General features: G+C 46.9%; 1 protein-coding gene and 1 non-coding gene across 2 annotated transcripts in view; one reads left to right on the top strand and one right to left on the bottom strand.

Moving 5' to 3' along the window:
- LOC142885618 (contactin-associated protein-like 4) overlaps window positions 1-14,407 on the bottom strand; it is a 58,962-nt gene that overhangs the window by 17,379 nt on the left and 27,176 nt on the right. The window contains exons 5-13 of the mRNA XM_076022256.1: window positions 14,098-14,304; window positions 10,353-10,519; window positions 10,117-10,245; window positions 7,622-7,901; window positions 7,229-7,375; window positions 6,975-7,146; window positions 2,670-2,776; window positions 1,423-1,542; window positions 821-1,021 (exon numbers count right to left, since the gene is read on the bottom strand). Coding sequence (XP_075878371.1) covers window positions 821-1,021; window positions 1,423-1,542; window positions 2,670-2,776; window positions 6,975-7,146; window positions 7,229-7,375; window positions 7,622-7,901; window positions 10,117-10,245; window positions 10,353-10,519; window positions 14,098-14,304 — 1,530 coding nt within the window. The remainder of the gene's footprint in view (window positions 1-820; window positions 1,022-1,422; window positions 1,543-2,669; window positions 2,777-6,974; window positions 7,147-7,228; window positions 7,376-7,621; window positions 7,902-10,116; window positions 10,246-10,352; window positions 10,520-14,097; window positions 14,305-14,407) is intronic.
- On the top strand, window positions 6,349-6,431 carry trnal-uaa (transfer RNA leucine (anticodon UAA)). The gene has a single exon. It is a non-coding gene; the product is annotated as a tRNA-Leu (tRNA).

Below are 14,407 nucleotides of genomic sequence, written 5' to 3' on the forward strand. Positions count from 1 at the left end.
GCTGCTTTGTCACTTCTGAACAGAAACTCTTCTTTCTTTTTGTGCTTCATCAGCATAGTTCTTCCTGTGAAACTGGAACATTGGCTCGTTTAATGTAAAATGAATGAAATGAATTCTATCGGCTTTGTGTGTTAAATAAAAGGGAAAGCGTGGAGCTTCGAAGGCTCTGGCCTGAGATGAACCGGAGGGCGAAAGTCTTCAGCAGTGTTTGAAGCGGAGGGATCTCTGCCAGCTCCCCCGCCCTCGCCATGAATACATATAGTTTTAGGGTGGCAGGCGATGATGGTATAGGGTGAAAGATATATTTCTCATCCGGTGTGAGCGTGTCGGCGGAGGGAAGGTGACGGAGAGGTCTCTGTTGAGTCAGCGGTTCTCCCTTTTTTTTTCCCAGAGCGCCGTGTGGAGCTTATAATGGAGTTTTTATTTATGTGGCTGTTCCTTCTTCTCCATCAACTCCACTGTTTTCATCCATCATTCCACGCCCACCCCCACCCCCCCGACCCCCCACCGCCCAACAAAAGAGACATTGCCGCACTCAGATTCCTCCAATCATGCCATCTGTGTGATAGTGGTGCAGCGGCTGGCGCTGTGAATGACTTACGGTCGAGTTTCCTTTTTTAAATGAATAACTTTTTCAATCTGAGGAAACAATGACTGAGGAACAGCTTTGATCGGGGGGCGACCCGCTGCGGCAGACTGAAGAGTGATTTACTGACAAGACGACCTTCATTATTTATGCACCTGTTTTTGATCCAATCCAGAGTTTGATTCCCAACTAAAGGGTCGCAAGTGTGTGTTTTCCACTGAGCACGATGTCTACCTGGAGTGTTCAGCAGTCGGGATTTCTTGCAGCGGTAGGAGAGCTCCTGCTCGCAGTGCTCCGACTGTCTGATTGCGGCAGACAGCTGCTCCTCTGCGGCCGAGTAGTCGAAGTAAATCAAACGGCGGTCGGTGGCGGAAGACGCCCGCAGCCTCGTCAGCTCTGTGTTGTTGTGCTGCACCACCATCCACGTGCTGTCCTCTGGACAGACAGACAGACAGACAGACAGGTAGTAATCAAAGGCTTGTCCTACATTCCAGTTTTGGCTCAAAACCTGCACCCGTTCAAGTCCTACAGACATAGAACTCAGTGCTGAGCTGAAGTCAAAGTAAAATATTCAGTCTAGAGTTGCCTGGCAACTCTAGACTGAATATAACCCGAATATACTGAATTTCCACGGCTGTTGTGCAAATTCAGTTTCTTCAACGTTTCCATTCTGTACACTTCCTGTGAATAAACAAGTCGATTTCTTTACCTGCCCTGTCAAGCTCCAAATATGAAAATTGAGACAGATTTCCCCCCCCCCGCTGTTAAAAATACTCAAGCATGAGTCACACCGAAGCATGGAAATGTGCGTCCGCTCGTGTGTGTGTGTGTGTCACCTGTCATGTTGCAGTAGACCAGCTGCGGATGGATGGGTCCGCTGCCGTCCACGTCGATGTAGAAACGTCCCGATGTGCTGCCGCTGTGTTTGTACGCCTCGCAGGAGCGCTCGTACACGGCTGGGAGGAGAAGCAACGAGATGAGCCGCGCTGTGCATCCACACGCAGTCAGCTGACAGCCACGCACACACACACACACGCAAAAGAAACGCTGCCAGATTATTAATAACCGCAGAGGGAAGAGATGGCTGATGGGAGATTTAATGGCTCAATAATATAAACTTTGGACGTCCATCAGTTCTCTGTCCTCATTCTGTCTCGCCCTGTCGCCTCAGTGTGGTTAAGAAAAGGCTCAACCATAAAAAATTAAATAAAATGAAGGGGGAGTCTTCAATCGTCAGGGTCTGCCTTCAGACAGAAGACGCTGCTGTGAAACTCAGATCAAAATCCACTTTTGCCAGCCAATCAAAGGGTCTCTATTCTGTAATCGAACTTCCCAGAAAAAAGACAAGTCCGTCCTTCACGTCACCTGCTGGCTCCTGTTTTCAGAGAGTCCACAGAAACCAACACACTGCTGGGAACCATCCCTCTGTGATGTCACAAAGGGCACTGGGTCAGTGGCCAAACCCCTTGGGTGGGCGTTGGCTCCGCCCTCTGACACCTCGCTTGTATCTGTCCCCTTCCAAACTTGTGGAAGGTCCACGAAAGCACCGGTTTTAGCAGGAGGCTGTAAACACAGGGCTAAAGACGCTTCCTCCTGGACGTGTAAAGAGGCTTATGGATTTTTGAAAAAATGTAGATCATACATTACGCAGATCAATCATGATGGATATTTGCTACTGTTAACAGATTGTCTACAAATTCATAAAAGGAGTAGGAGGAAGACAGCTTATCAAAGCTTATTAAATTCTACCCCCTTGTAATATCATATGCTACACTCAAACGGTCGGTATGGAACTCATAAATTGTTTTCCAAACAACTAACATGATTTAGAAAAATAACAATGGATTAACAGAACATTTAATAAAATATATAGATCTGGAGATATATATGAAAATAAATAAAAAATAAATAAATATAAAAATAAATAACCAATGCTGCTCATCATCTAATTTCTATACTCCTCTAGAATGTACATTTTAAAGTGCTTTTTCAGTTGAGTGAAATGTAATTTATGTGTTCGGGGAGACCATTCCACAGCACCACCATGATGGAGCGGGTGTGTAAGAGTGACGGGCCGACTCACAGCTGTGGCAGGTGGCGCCGCTGTAGCCGCTGCCCGAGCAGTCGCAGTGGAAGCTGGTCCAGGACTGAGAGCAGCGGCCGGCGTGTTCACAGCGGCCAGGGGAGCACCTGGGAGGACCAGGACAAGCAACAGTTACTGAGGATCGCAACGTCACAAAGACAAAGATCCTAGAGCCAACAATGGACAAAAATATGTGTTTGTGAAAATGAGAGACAAATGCATCTTTTTTTTTTTAAGAGTAGGCTTCTGAATCCTGAACTTCTTTGTAAAACAAATCAAGCGTGAAAGGTGACTTTCTTTCAGAACAACATTTCAGCCTCCGTTTGAAGAGATAAAAGGGAAACTTTCATTATTTCTTTGCATTCATCTTTTAGAGTGACACACACCCTCCCCGTTCCCTCCAAAATACTTTTTGCTTTTTTTTTTTTGGAAGAACTCTGCAACCTGTAACCTTCTGCTGGCTTCAGCAGGTCATCTAGTGTGGCCGTGGCGGGGACGTCGCTCCTCAGGGCCGCCGCGCCGTTTGAAGATGCTCTTCAAAATGAATGCAGCTTGGCTCCCCGGGGACCTCTGTGGCGACGTGCGCTATTTATAGATAAACATCATGCTGTTGTAACCGTCACGCTGTCGTCGGCGCCGTGTGGGAGGCAGAAGTGAGGGAGCCGTTGATGTATTTGAAAAGGGGGGGATGAAAGGAAAAAAAAAAACAAAGCAGCAAAGGGTTTTCATTCGTCCTTATACGGGACGAAGGATCTACGGCGGGCCGGATGCGGCTGACAGGAGACGCCTCGGATATAAACAGCGACGGGAGAAAACGTTCTCGGCATTTCGGTATCGCATCGTGGTTATGCTGTGTTTACGGGCGCCGTCAGACGCCATTCCACTCCCCCCCGGTGGGGCTGCCGTCTGTAAGCAAAATGACGGGGTCGCTTCCTTTTGAAACCACATGAAAGGGACGTTTTATTATTTCAAACGATTGAAGAGAGCTACAAAAAAATAAAAAGACGCTCTCACAGTACTTTCCCCATGCTTGGAAAAATGTAAAGGATCTTGTAAAGATATTCACGGCAAATAGAAACGTGTCGGAAGAGACGACAGGAGGTGGCAGGTAGAACGCTTCGCAAGCGGAACCGTTTGGAAAGATTTAAAAATCCTCTCGCATTCGCCAAGAACATTTCTTTATTTGCAGTCGTGCCAGTTAGCAGCAGCTCTTGGCGTGGAGTCAAACACTGGCAGCACGTTAGTTCTGGTCAAAACGACCACGCAGTGCATTGACCCCTGACTCTAGCTCCGCCTCCTTCTCCTAAAAGAGGTCACTGATTGGTCTGTTTGCAATCTGAAGGACTCTCGGCAGCGTGATTCATTGTCTTCTTCAGTGGTTTTTGAAGGGCAGCTCAACGCAGCGGGCTTCTACTGGCTCATCAACACAGTCCCCGGTTAGAAAGAAAAAAAAAAAGCTACATGTCGGAGCTTTTCATGGCGGACGTCACACGCAACATTTTTTCAAATGCAGTTGTTTTTTTGGCCACGTCACAGAAACACACAAAAAAAACATACCTCCCATGCCGTGATCGGACAAAGATTCAGAATCTCATCTCATCTCAAAGCAACAGCAACAACATCCACGAATTAGTCTAAACAAATATGCAACACTGATCTGCTCTGATGTCCTGATGTCCTCAGCCACATGAAGACGTTCCGTGACCTCATTGTGCCAGAGTCGGCCAATGATGAGTAAACGTGTTTTTATCAACACCGGTTGCTCGCCATCTGTTGCAGCACCGGCTGGCACCTTCAGGAGGTCTGACACAAACACAAACACAAACACACGCACGTGCACAGTCGCCACACACATTTTTGCGTCATGTATTGCTTGCGAGGCGGGACCAGGCCGGCAGGTTCGGTAAATATTCTACGTGTTACTTTAGGTGGATGCATGCATTTCAGCGATGTGACTTACTGAAGTGCTTGTGGAGGCAGTGCTTGCGTGTGTGGGTGTTTGTGTGCCCGTGTGTGTGTGAGCGTGTTTGCCCACATTTAGGTAGCGGCAGTGAAAATTAAGTGAAATGCAGCACGGGATCTGCAGCCTCCTCCACTTTCATTTATTAAAAAGCGCAGACTCAGCGGTCCGCTGTGACAGCAACAGTGAGATTCCTCTTTATTTCTCTCTGTGCTGCTTTTTACGCTGCCGTATTCTGAGTTACAGCTGCAACCTGACAGAAAAAGTGCCAACACTTTAAATTTACTTTGGCCCGCTGGTTGGATTCGTTGTTCGTTGTTTTGTTTTTTTTGTTTTTTTTTAATAGATTTTTGGGGAAGTAAAGTTGCCGTTCCTTGTGTAGGTGGAGACTGAACCATTGTTTCAGACACATACACCTACAGCTGAGTGGGCCACTGAAAGCTGAAACAGAACGATGTCAGCACTTTAACCATCAATCAAACAGAGGCCGTTCAGCTGCCTTGCAAGCGTGTGTAATGAGTTACTTCTGAAAAGTGAAAATACTTCGCTTGGAGCTTAAAATGTTTTTTTCCAACTAAATCTGATGGCTGCTATTGCTTTTTACCCAGTTCTTGTTTTCTTTTTTTAATGGTTTGATTTTTGTGATGGAGCCACAAACTGATATTCTGTGTTGTTGCTCTCTGTCCAATCAAAGGCCTGCATTCTTTTGACATAGCACTGTCGACTTGACCTAGCTGACTTGGAACAGCGGCCTGGCAGGTACTGAGATAGTACCTGGTACCAGGTTCTGCCAGCTAATGGACTGGCGTAGAGTAGAGTAGACGAGGTGCTAGCTGAACTCCCCATTAGGATGCTACAATACTGGGATGTCTGGCTTCATTCCCCTGGCTGTTCACCTGCTCTGGTAATAGCATGAGCCCCTTGCTGTCTGTTTGATGTCACTTGTAACGTGAACTTGGGTCGGAGCTCGGCTAAATTGAATCAGGTGTTGATTCAGGTTCCGGCGCTGCTACAAGACTGACCGGTCAACTCCATTAGACGCTTGGCTGCCTCCATGTTGCGCTCATTGCATCCATTTACAGTGCCATTAAGCCTGCACAGTGCAGTGACATGCCGCTCCGAGACTGGACATGTGTGCATTCACCGCAGCTCTAACTTCATTTTCCAATCTTCGAGGGAGCATACAGAGTATTGACCAAATGGAAGCGGACAAGAGATGTTTTTTCATCCAATCAGCCTGATAATAACCAGTCCTTAATTCTAACACTTAACAAATCAATAAATATACTTATTATTTCATTTTTGGGGAACAGGAAACAGTATAACGGGAACATTTAAAGCTCGAACATTCTGATGGCTTTGTTCCAAAGAGGAGGATTTCAGTGCAGCTGTAGTAAAAGCATAAAATCACATGACGCCTCCTGACATCATTGACAGCGAGTGGAGTGCCGAGTGGAGCACTCAGGAACAGTGAGAGGAAGTGACATCGTCAAAGTGCTTGACTGGCAACCTAACACTTTTCACCGCCCGCATTTTCAATATTAGCTCAGTTCTAGCATGATGCGCTCCTGCCCAGCGCCTTAGTTGTAGATGTTAACCGGGAACAAAAATATCAACAGGCCAACAAAACATCAGATCCAATGGTATTTATGGGTTCAAACCATAATTCTTCAGCTGTGGATTGACTGAGACCACAGATGGGATTGATGCCTGCACAGCACCAGGATGGCCGAGTGGTTAAGGCGTTGGACTTAAGATCCAATGGACGCAAGTCCTCGTGGGTTCGAGCCCCACTCCTGGTAAAGGTTCATATTTACACCTCTGGCTGCAGAGCCACTTCTACACAGCTTTGATGCAAGCTCTTTAGTCACAAAAATGATTCATCTTGCAAGAAGTTGTTTTCATTTTTAATTGGAGCATCTGACCAATGAAACCTATGCCAATAAAATATTGGACAAATCAGCATGATTTGAATCCCACTCTTAAACTAATCCCTGGGATTAAATCTCAGAGGTAATTGGACAGTCTACATTACGCTGCTTTAGTATTATATGTTAATTAATGTTTGGGCTTCCATCTATTCATTTTCCATCCCTGCTTGTTCTGCACATGACGTCCAGCAGGTGAGCTGGAGCCAGTCCCGGCTATCTTGGAGCAAAGACAGTGAACGGGCCGACACAGCAATAATTCATTACAATTCACAAATTCACAGCCGCGCCACAAAACAATGATCAGACGAAGAGTCGAGTCTCTGAGAAATTGAAAAGACTTTTTTTTTAAGACTGATATTCAGGAGTTGCCCAGATGGATGGATAAGTGGCAAGGTGGCTTCTGTTGGCTCTGACCTGTCGATGAGGCCGCACATGTCGATCTGCAGCTGGCTGTAGTTTCCCAGCAGCCTTTGCTGCACCGCCATCAGGTCCACCAGCTGGTCGTCCACGCTCAGCAGTCGCATGCAGCCCTGAAAGACGTCGAAGGGGTTTGAGCACTCGCCAGCGCCGTCGTCAGCGGGACAACCTGGAGGAGACAGAAGGAAAAACGTAGACTGCAAGCCGGCTTGTTATTGTTTCAAGTAACGTTCCCTTCACCGGAGTCTTACCGCCGAAGAAGAGCTGACTTCCTGCAGTGAGGGAAAAGCCTGCTTGAGCGACGCCTCCGTCTTCTTCTTCATCGACAGCAACGGTCACACGACCTCTGTGGGAGCTCACCTTTACTGAGTGCCACTGGCCGTCATTCAGAGCAGAACCTGGTGAAAAGTCATTGAAGAGTTCATAGATATTTCACCTGCAACTTCTCATATTCTCTTATAACCTTGCCTGTGATTGAAAAAACTGCAGGTCCTGAAACATTCCGTCAACTGGCTTTATTTGAGGAACAACACTTAGATGTGATGAAAACAGGAGGCTACTTCGCTACTATCGGTCAGGTTGAGCTTCAGAGAGAGAAGACGTGTTTGTGACAAAAGAAACCCCACGGTGCAGAAGAATCTGACCTGCACTGAGCTCCAGCAGCGACCTGCCAGCTTTGTGGATCTGCAGTCTCAGTCTGGCCTCGCTCAGGTGCAGCCAAGCCACGCCCCCTTGCTGCGGCAGGGAGAAGGTGAGCAGGAGCGCCGCCTTGTTCCACGTCCTGAACTGGAAGCCGATCGCTGTCCCTCCCGAGGCAGATGCCGCCGCCGGCGCCGCTGTGCCGGGCAGTTGGAGGAAACTGTCGGGGCCGGGGAAGGTGGCGGGGATGGCGGGCAGCTCAGCGCAGGAGAAGGTCACGTTGCCCTGAGATAGTGGAGAGAGAAAGAGAGAGGGAAAAGGAGAGAAAGTCGAGGACGGGAGTGATTACGAGAGAGATAAAACAACATAGAAACATGAATATTAATCGACTCCAAAGAGCGTGACGATGCGACCTCTGTCGAAACCATCTCATCAGCGAGTCTCCTTTGGAGACAAAGCCACGAGAACGCCCTGAAAATACCAAAGTCACCCCAGATAAGAAGAATAGAGGCGTGCCTGCACGCGTGTGTGTGTGGGCGCGCGTGTGTGTGCGTGCAATCGAACAATACAATGCAGACATTTCAGTTGTGGCCCATTGTTTTGAGTAGTGGTAATGACGGCAGGTCCATCGGCGAGGCTGTGGCGGTAATGTGTGAGCGTCGGCGCTCAGCTGGGAATATCAGTCGGCTATCTTTATACCGCTGGAGAAACACAGATGACATCTAAAGACCCTTTGTAGAGCTGTTAAAGTGATGCATGGAAGTACACAGCAGAGGCCAAAAGCCCTCGAAAAAATTATATATATATATATATATACATATATATATATATATATATATATATATATATATACATATATATATATATATATATATATATATATATATATATATATATATATATATATATGTATATATATATATACACATATATATATATAAATATACATATATATATATATACATATATATATATATATACATATACATACAGTATGTTCATCTTTTGAAAAGAAAATATATATATACATATATATGTATTTATATATACTGTATATATATAAATGCATATATATATATATGTATATACACATCTAACCCTATGTATAGACATACACATACATACATATACAGTACATAACAGATATATATGTATATGTGTGTGTATCTTCTGAAAGCCATACTCTCATACATCCACTCCCTCGGGCTGCTGGAAAGTGCTTCATTTCTGTTATCATGCTTTTCATAATGGCCAGAAGTGGCCTCTTTATTAGAATGGACCACTTGGTGATACTCTATTACCCTCAAAGCTGCAGAGCCTCTATTAGATCCACAGCCATGCATGTCAATCTGGTAGCCTATTTCAGCCCGGAATCCTGTTCTGCCTCCGTGCTCCCAGGCCCTTCGCCGTAATGAGGCGCCGTGCCGTTTAAACGGGTCCACGGCGGCTTTGCTGCTGTGTTCAATCCCGCTTACTGTCGCTACGGAAACAACCAAACTGTCCCGGAGACAAAGCGGGAACAAGCGGAGCTGTGTTAAAAGTGAGAATCGATATGGCCACCATCGCATCCCTCACCGTCCTCGTTAAGCACTCGTCAGCATCGGTAAATGGTGAGCAGCTCGTTAGCAGCCTCAGCGGCCCTCTGATGAATTCCTGCAGGGACCCGACGCCTGTCAACGCCTGTCTGAGTGCACCTGCCTGTGTCGGAGCAAAAAACACCCCCCTCACAGACAGGTGAGGAACGGCCGCAGGAGATAATTGACAAAAGACGGAGCTGGAGGATTTATTGGCCGTTGGCTGAAGCTGCAGGAGCGCTGACTCATTTCCAGGTGGCGCCGGTCCAGGTTTGGAGCTACAAAGCTATCAAAGCTTTTTGCCTCCCCCAAAATGATTTACGGGAGCTGCCATCAGTGCAATACAGGAAAAAAAAACTAAACTGCATCCTGTTTGTTTCTTTGTATTTGCATTTCTGCGTGAGCTCCTTTTAAACGATCAATACTGTGTGATGCATTAGGAGATGATGGATATGAATGAATTTCTATTAGCTCGGCCCTCAGTCCGGCTTGCTCAAACAAGCACTAAAACAAAAGGCAAATTCGATGAAAAGTGCAGAGAGTTTGACGGAGTAAAAAGCTTTTGTGTGCATTTGTGGTGACAGAGAGACAAACTGGAACCCACCGCCTCATTTCCTGGTGAGTGACGTTTTTGCATTAGAATAAATGGAATTAAGAAGATCTCCGGTTGCAGGGTTTTACTTGGGTAGCGACCGGAGGTTCATTTAAAGGGATAGTTCACCTAACCATAGCCAATACAATTCCCGCTGTGGCCATGTACAACAGAAAGAAAAATGCCATCAAACGCGTTAACATGCGTTTTTATTCATAAACTCTCTCCAGATCACAGAGGTCATCACCACGCTGTCACAACTTGCAATAATGCTCAAGAGTTCACGTGAACGAGGCGAACTCTCCGTTTAATTCTCCCTTTCATAAATACTTACAACCAGCGTAACCTGGTTCCCGCTGTCGCTTTTAGCCGACTCTAACATGTTGAGGCCGTTGTACAGCAGGTTCTCCAGGCAGCCGCGAAAGTTCCTCTTCGTTTTCTGGGGATCGGCGCCGATGCTCAGCTGTACGCGAAAAAAAACAAAACAAAAAAAACCCAGGGGTGTAACATTTCAGCATGTCAGACCAGCATGAAGATTTTTGCGTGTCAGAGCAGAGCGGCCGCTCCCACCTGCTGGATGTTGAACTCCGCGGGGACCGGAAACACCTCGGCGTGTTTGTCCACCGAGAAGTTGAGCTGAGAGTGGCGCAGCACGAGCGACAGGTGGTGCCAGTGCTGGTCGTCCAACAGGCTGCCGAGAGACGCCACAGGCCGGGCTTCCGAGGACGAGGAGCCGCCTGGGAGAGAAACACAAGGGCGAGTGAGGAAACAGTGCAGGCGTGAGGAGTTTGGACAGAAAAGCAGCAGAAGTCTTTGTGTTTGTGTTGGACTGTTTTCTCCGTCCTGGACGTGTGACACCTCGTAGTTTGTTTTCTGACCCGCTCTGTTTTCTTTTCTTTTCAGATTCGACCTGATTGTCAGTTTGTGTGAGTGGGAGCAGGAGCACCGCTGACAGCTACGACGTGCCGGCCTCCTCACTGTGTCTACGCGTATCACTCTACAGCGAGTCCTCACGGCGAAGGTCCCGCTGAGGTGAGACTGCTGCGTCTCCTCCTCCTCCGACGGCGGAGGGACACGAGAAGTTTCTGCATACCGTACACACACCCGGCAGCCAAGCGAGAGACGGCATTAATGATTAATGACAGACGAGCACCAGCCGGTTCAAATCTGTGGATCCGTCAGGCCAAAATACTGTGGAGGAAACTTTATATTTCTGCAGAGAGACGAGAGATGGACAACGCCGGCCATTAAAAATGCATCAGCTATTCTTCGGGGGAGGAACAACTTCAAAAACTGAACAAGAACCTGACTGAAGGACGTTGGAGAAATGATTTAATCGTGTTCCTGCTCTTCGTGAGGCAAGGCGAGGTCTGAACGGCTCAGGTAAGGAATGTGTGGATCAAAAGTCAAGACTGAAAATCTGCAGCAAAAATACTGGGGGGCAAAAAAATCCCCAATATGTAATAGCATAAAACTCTGAGGGTTTAGAGTGAGGAAGGGAGAGTTTTAAAACCCTGTGGAGAACCTCAAACTATCCAGCAAAACTGATCAGGATGTGTTTTCACTTCTTGCGGACACAAACGACTTGTCTGACAAAGTGGCGACTGGTTGTCTGTAAAATCACCTGAAGAGCAGATGGGTCCAATCTGTTCCTCAGCCACTGATTGCATGTGGACATTGTCACGGGAGACGTACCTGACACAGGTACGCATTTGTTGTCTGGAATGACATCTGCTGGGTAAGAAACCTTCATCTGACAGGCTACACAGATTGCTTTTGAAATCCCTTGGAATTATCTGAGGTCTTCATCTGGGAAAGAACTCATAGAAAGCATTTTTAAAGTTGGCTGGAAGCTTTAGAAGGGCAACTGGAAGTCACACTGTCCATCAGCTATAAGCTCATCTTCCGTGTTTGTCTGTCTTCTGTGGGCAGCATTTGCTTCGTCACACCCACAAAGACACTCACTGAGTAATATGGATGTCTGATTTGGCAATACGGATGTGTAATATGAGGTAAGTTCCGTAATATTCCAATAACAACGTTGCCCGGAGAGAATGTGAGGATGCTGTGACGCAGGAAGCTGCACGGACGCCGCCGTCGTGATGAGTCTCTTAATCAGAGTCTGGCTGAGCAAGCAAGAGGCAGCGGAATCAATACGAGGCTCAAAAAGAAATAAGCTGCACTTAATTGATGGGGCAATCATGTTGGGGAGCGCGGGGAGGAGACGCGAGGGGAATGTTTCTTCGGATGGATGATTTGATTAGTGTGTGAAGGAGCAGCAGGGATGCACATGGGAGTCTCCAAACGGAATATTTTCACTGGGTCCGTTGTTTTTATGAGCTGCTGCAACTACAGCTCAACAAGTCAAAATGTTCTCGATCCAAATGGCCCGCGTCGTGCATCAGTGTCTCTCTCCGAAGCATTTCCACCAAAACATCTTATTTTCCGCCTCAAAGCGGAAATTTGCTCCGAAGCAGCAAATGGAGCGACTGAAGTGTCCAGACATCACGTCAGCGCCGAGCGACAGTGTGACACGGGAGCGACCGCCGCAGTCTTGAATTCCAGAGCATCAGCAGCAGATCAGATTCCTCCGCAGTCAGCAGCCCGAGGCTGGCTTCCTCTTTTTTTTTTAGACATTCAGAACTCTGTCAATGAGCATGAATGAGGATTCTAGTAGGAGCCATTTAAGAGTTTTCCAGTGAGAAACCAAACATCAAGAGGTTTTAAGCTTTAATGAGTTTGTATCACTTGCTCTGATACAAAAATAGACAATTTAACGTACAAGTGCTCCAAATACTGTCACTTTATTGAAACTTGAATGTCATTGAAAGTGTCTCAATTTAATTAAACTCTATAATTTTCTTTGACATGCTGCTAAAAAAAACATTTCGCTATCCATTTTTTTTTGCTCGGAATTAATTTCCGTCTGATTTCTCTCTCTAATTGGCCACCGCTGATGTGTATTTGGTATTTATTTTCCACGCAGGTGACACTTGTTGATGCTAATTACTTTGTGACAAAATGGGCCAATTAAATATCACAGATGACTTGACTCCAACCTGACGCAGTCGCCGGGGAAATTGCGTACAGCGAGCGAGGGAAGCGCGTCTCTTAACGAGGCAACTCGATGCCTGCAGAATGACTGATGGCTCATTAAATGTCGAGGCTCAGACAGGAACTGGCGCATGACTCCACAGCTGCAACGGCTGGAGTTCCAAGGAATATTTCAAAAGAAATGATGACATTCCGGTATTGACCAAATACTGGCAAGACGGGACGGATCAGGGCGCACGAATTGTCGACATTTTACCGCCAATAACAGCAGAGTCGCGGCCGCCTGTGCTTCATTTTACACGCATCCTCCAGACAGAATCACCCCACTGCATCTCATCTGCGATTCCATTAGAGAGGAGCAAGATCTGATCATGGCGGGGAGACGCTGACGGCTCTTACCACCCAACAGGACGTTCTAATTATTTGGCTGGGCGACTATCTTGAAGCCCGATCCCCGAGTGAGACGTTTGTCTGATAATCGCAGCGTCGTAAAATGTGCTTAGTTGGAATAACAGAAAGCAAACAAAAAGAGAGAGAGAGAGGGGAAAAAAAACGAGCCCGGCAGGAAAAAAGAGCCACAGAGAAAAACTTTGCAGACATTAAAGAATGTAACAGAATTGAGCAAAACTGACAAGCAAAGAGTCGCAGTGAGAAAACTGAGACGAGTTGCCATGAAAACAGAGAAGAAGCAAAATGGCCATTTGATGCGAGATGAAAAAGAAACATGCAATGTTTGTCTCAGGGACGGAGATAAAGTCACAATAAAGAAGAAAAATATGTGACCATAAAAGGCAAACATCTTCTTGTGATGTTGATAAAAGCAGTTGACACATAAAAACATAACTGCAAAAACAGGCGGGAAAAATATCCTACAAACAAATAGCTATGAAAGAAGAAGCTGTCGGGCCTGAAGAATCAGTGGAGCTGGACAGTCTGTCTGCATCCCAGCGGGTCAAGGAAAATTCCTGTGGCACATTTTTAAACTGGGAAATAATGAGGTTTCAGTGAAGAAGTGCAGAGTGAAGGACACGCGTATGGTCACATGACAGTTGACCTTTGACCTGTGGATGGAGGTAAGACACATGGACACAAAGAGTGGGCGGTGGAGTGATGGTGATGGTGCATAGAGGGATGAACCGATGCTGTAGACCGAGCAGCGGAGAGTCCAGACTGAATCCCGGCAAAGTCGCTCAGACTGAATATAAGATGACTCGTCGGACGGTCACGGTTGTGTGTGTGAGCGAGCGACGGTGTGCCGTACCTTGCGTGCGGAGCAGCAGCTGCAGCTTTCCTCTCTCCAGCTCCAGGCTGAAGCCCAGTCCTCTCTCGCCCTCCGCGTGCAGCAGCGTCCCGGAATTCCTCAGGCTTTTAAACTTCAGCGACAGCAAGTCTCTGGTCGTCCGCTGGGTGCCGCGACTCCACCTGTACACCAGGCTGCTGCTGCCGTCCAGGCTCACCACGTCAGAGGCTGAGGAGACAACGCACAGCAATCACAGTACCCAAACTCACAATGATGATGTAATTTTTTGTACAAAAAAAAAGATCAAATGTGTGTTCTGGACAGTCGGGGG

This window comes from Nelusetta ayraudi, unplaced genomic scaffold, assembly GCF_046127955.1.
Source record: "Nelusetta ayraudi isolate G7.1 ecotype Tasmania unplaced genomic scaffold, CSIRO-AGI_Nayr_v1 ptg000011l, whole genome shotgun sequence".
Lineage (NCBI taxonomy): Eukaryota > Metazoa > Chordata > Actinopteri > Tetraodontiformes > Monacanthidae > Nelusetta > Nelusetta ayraudi.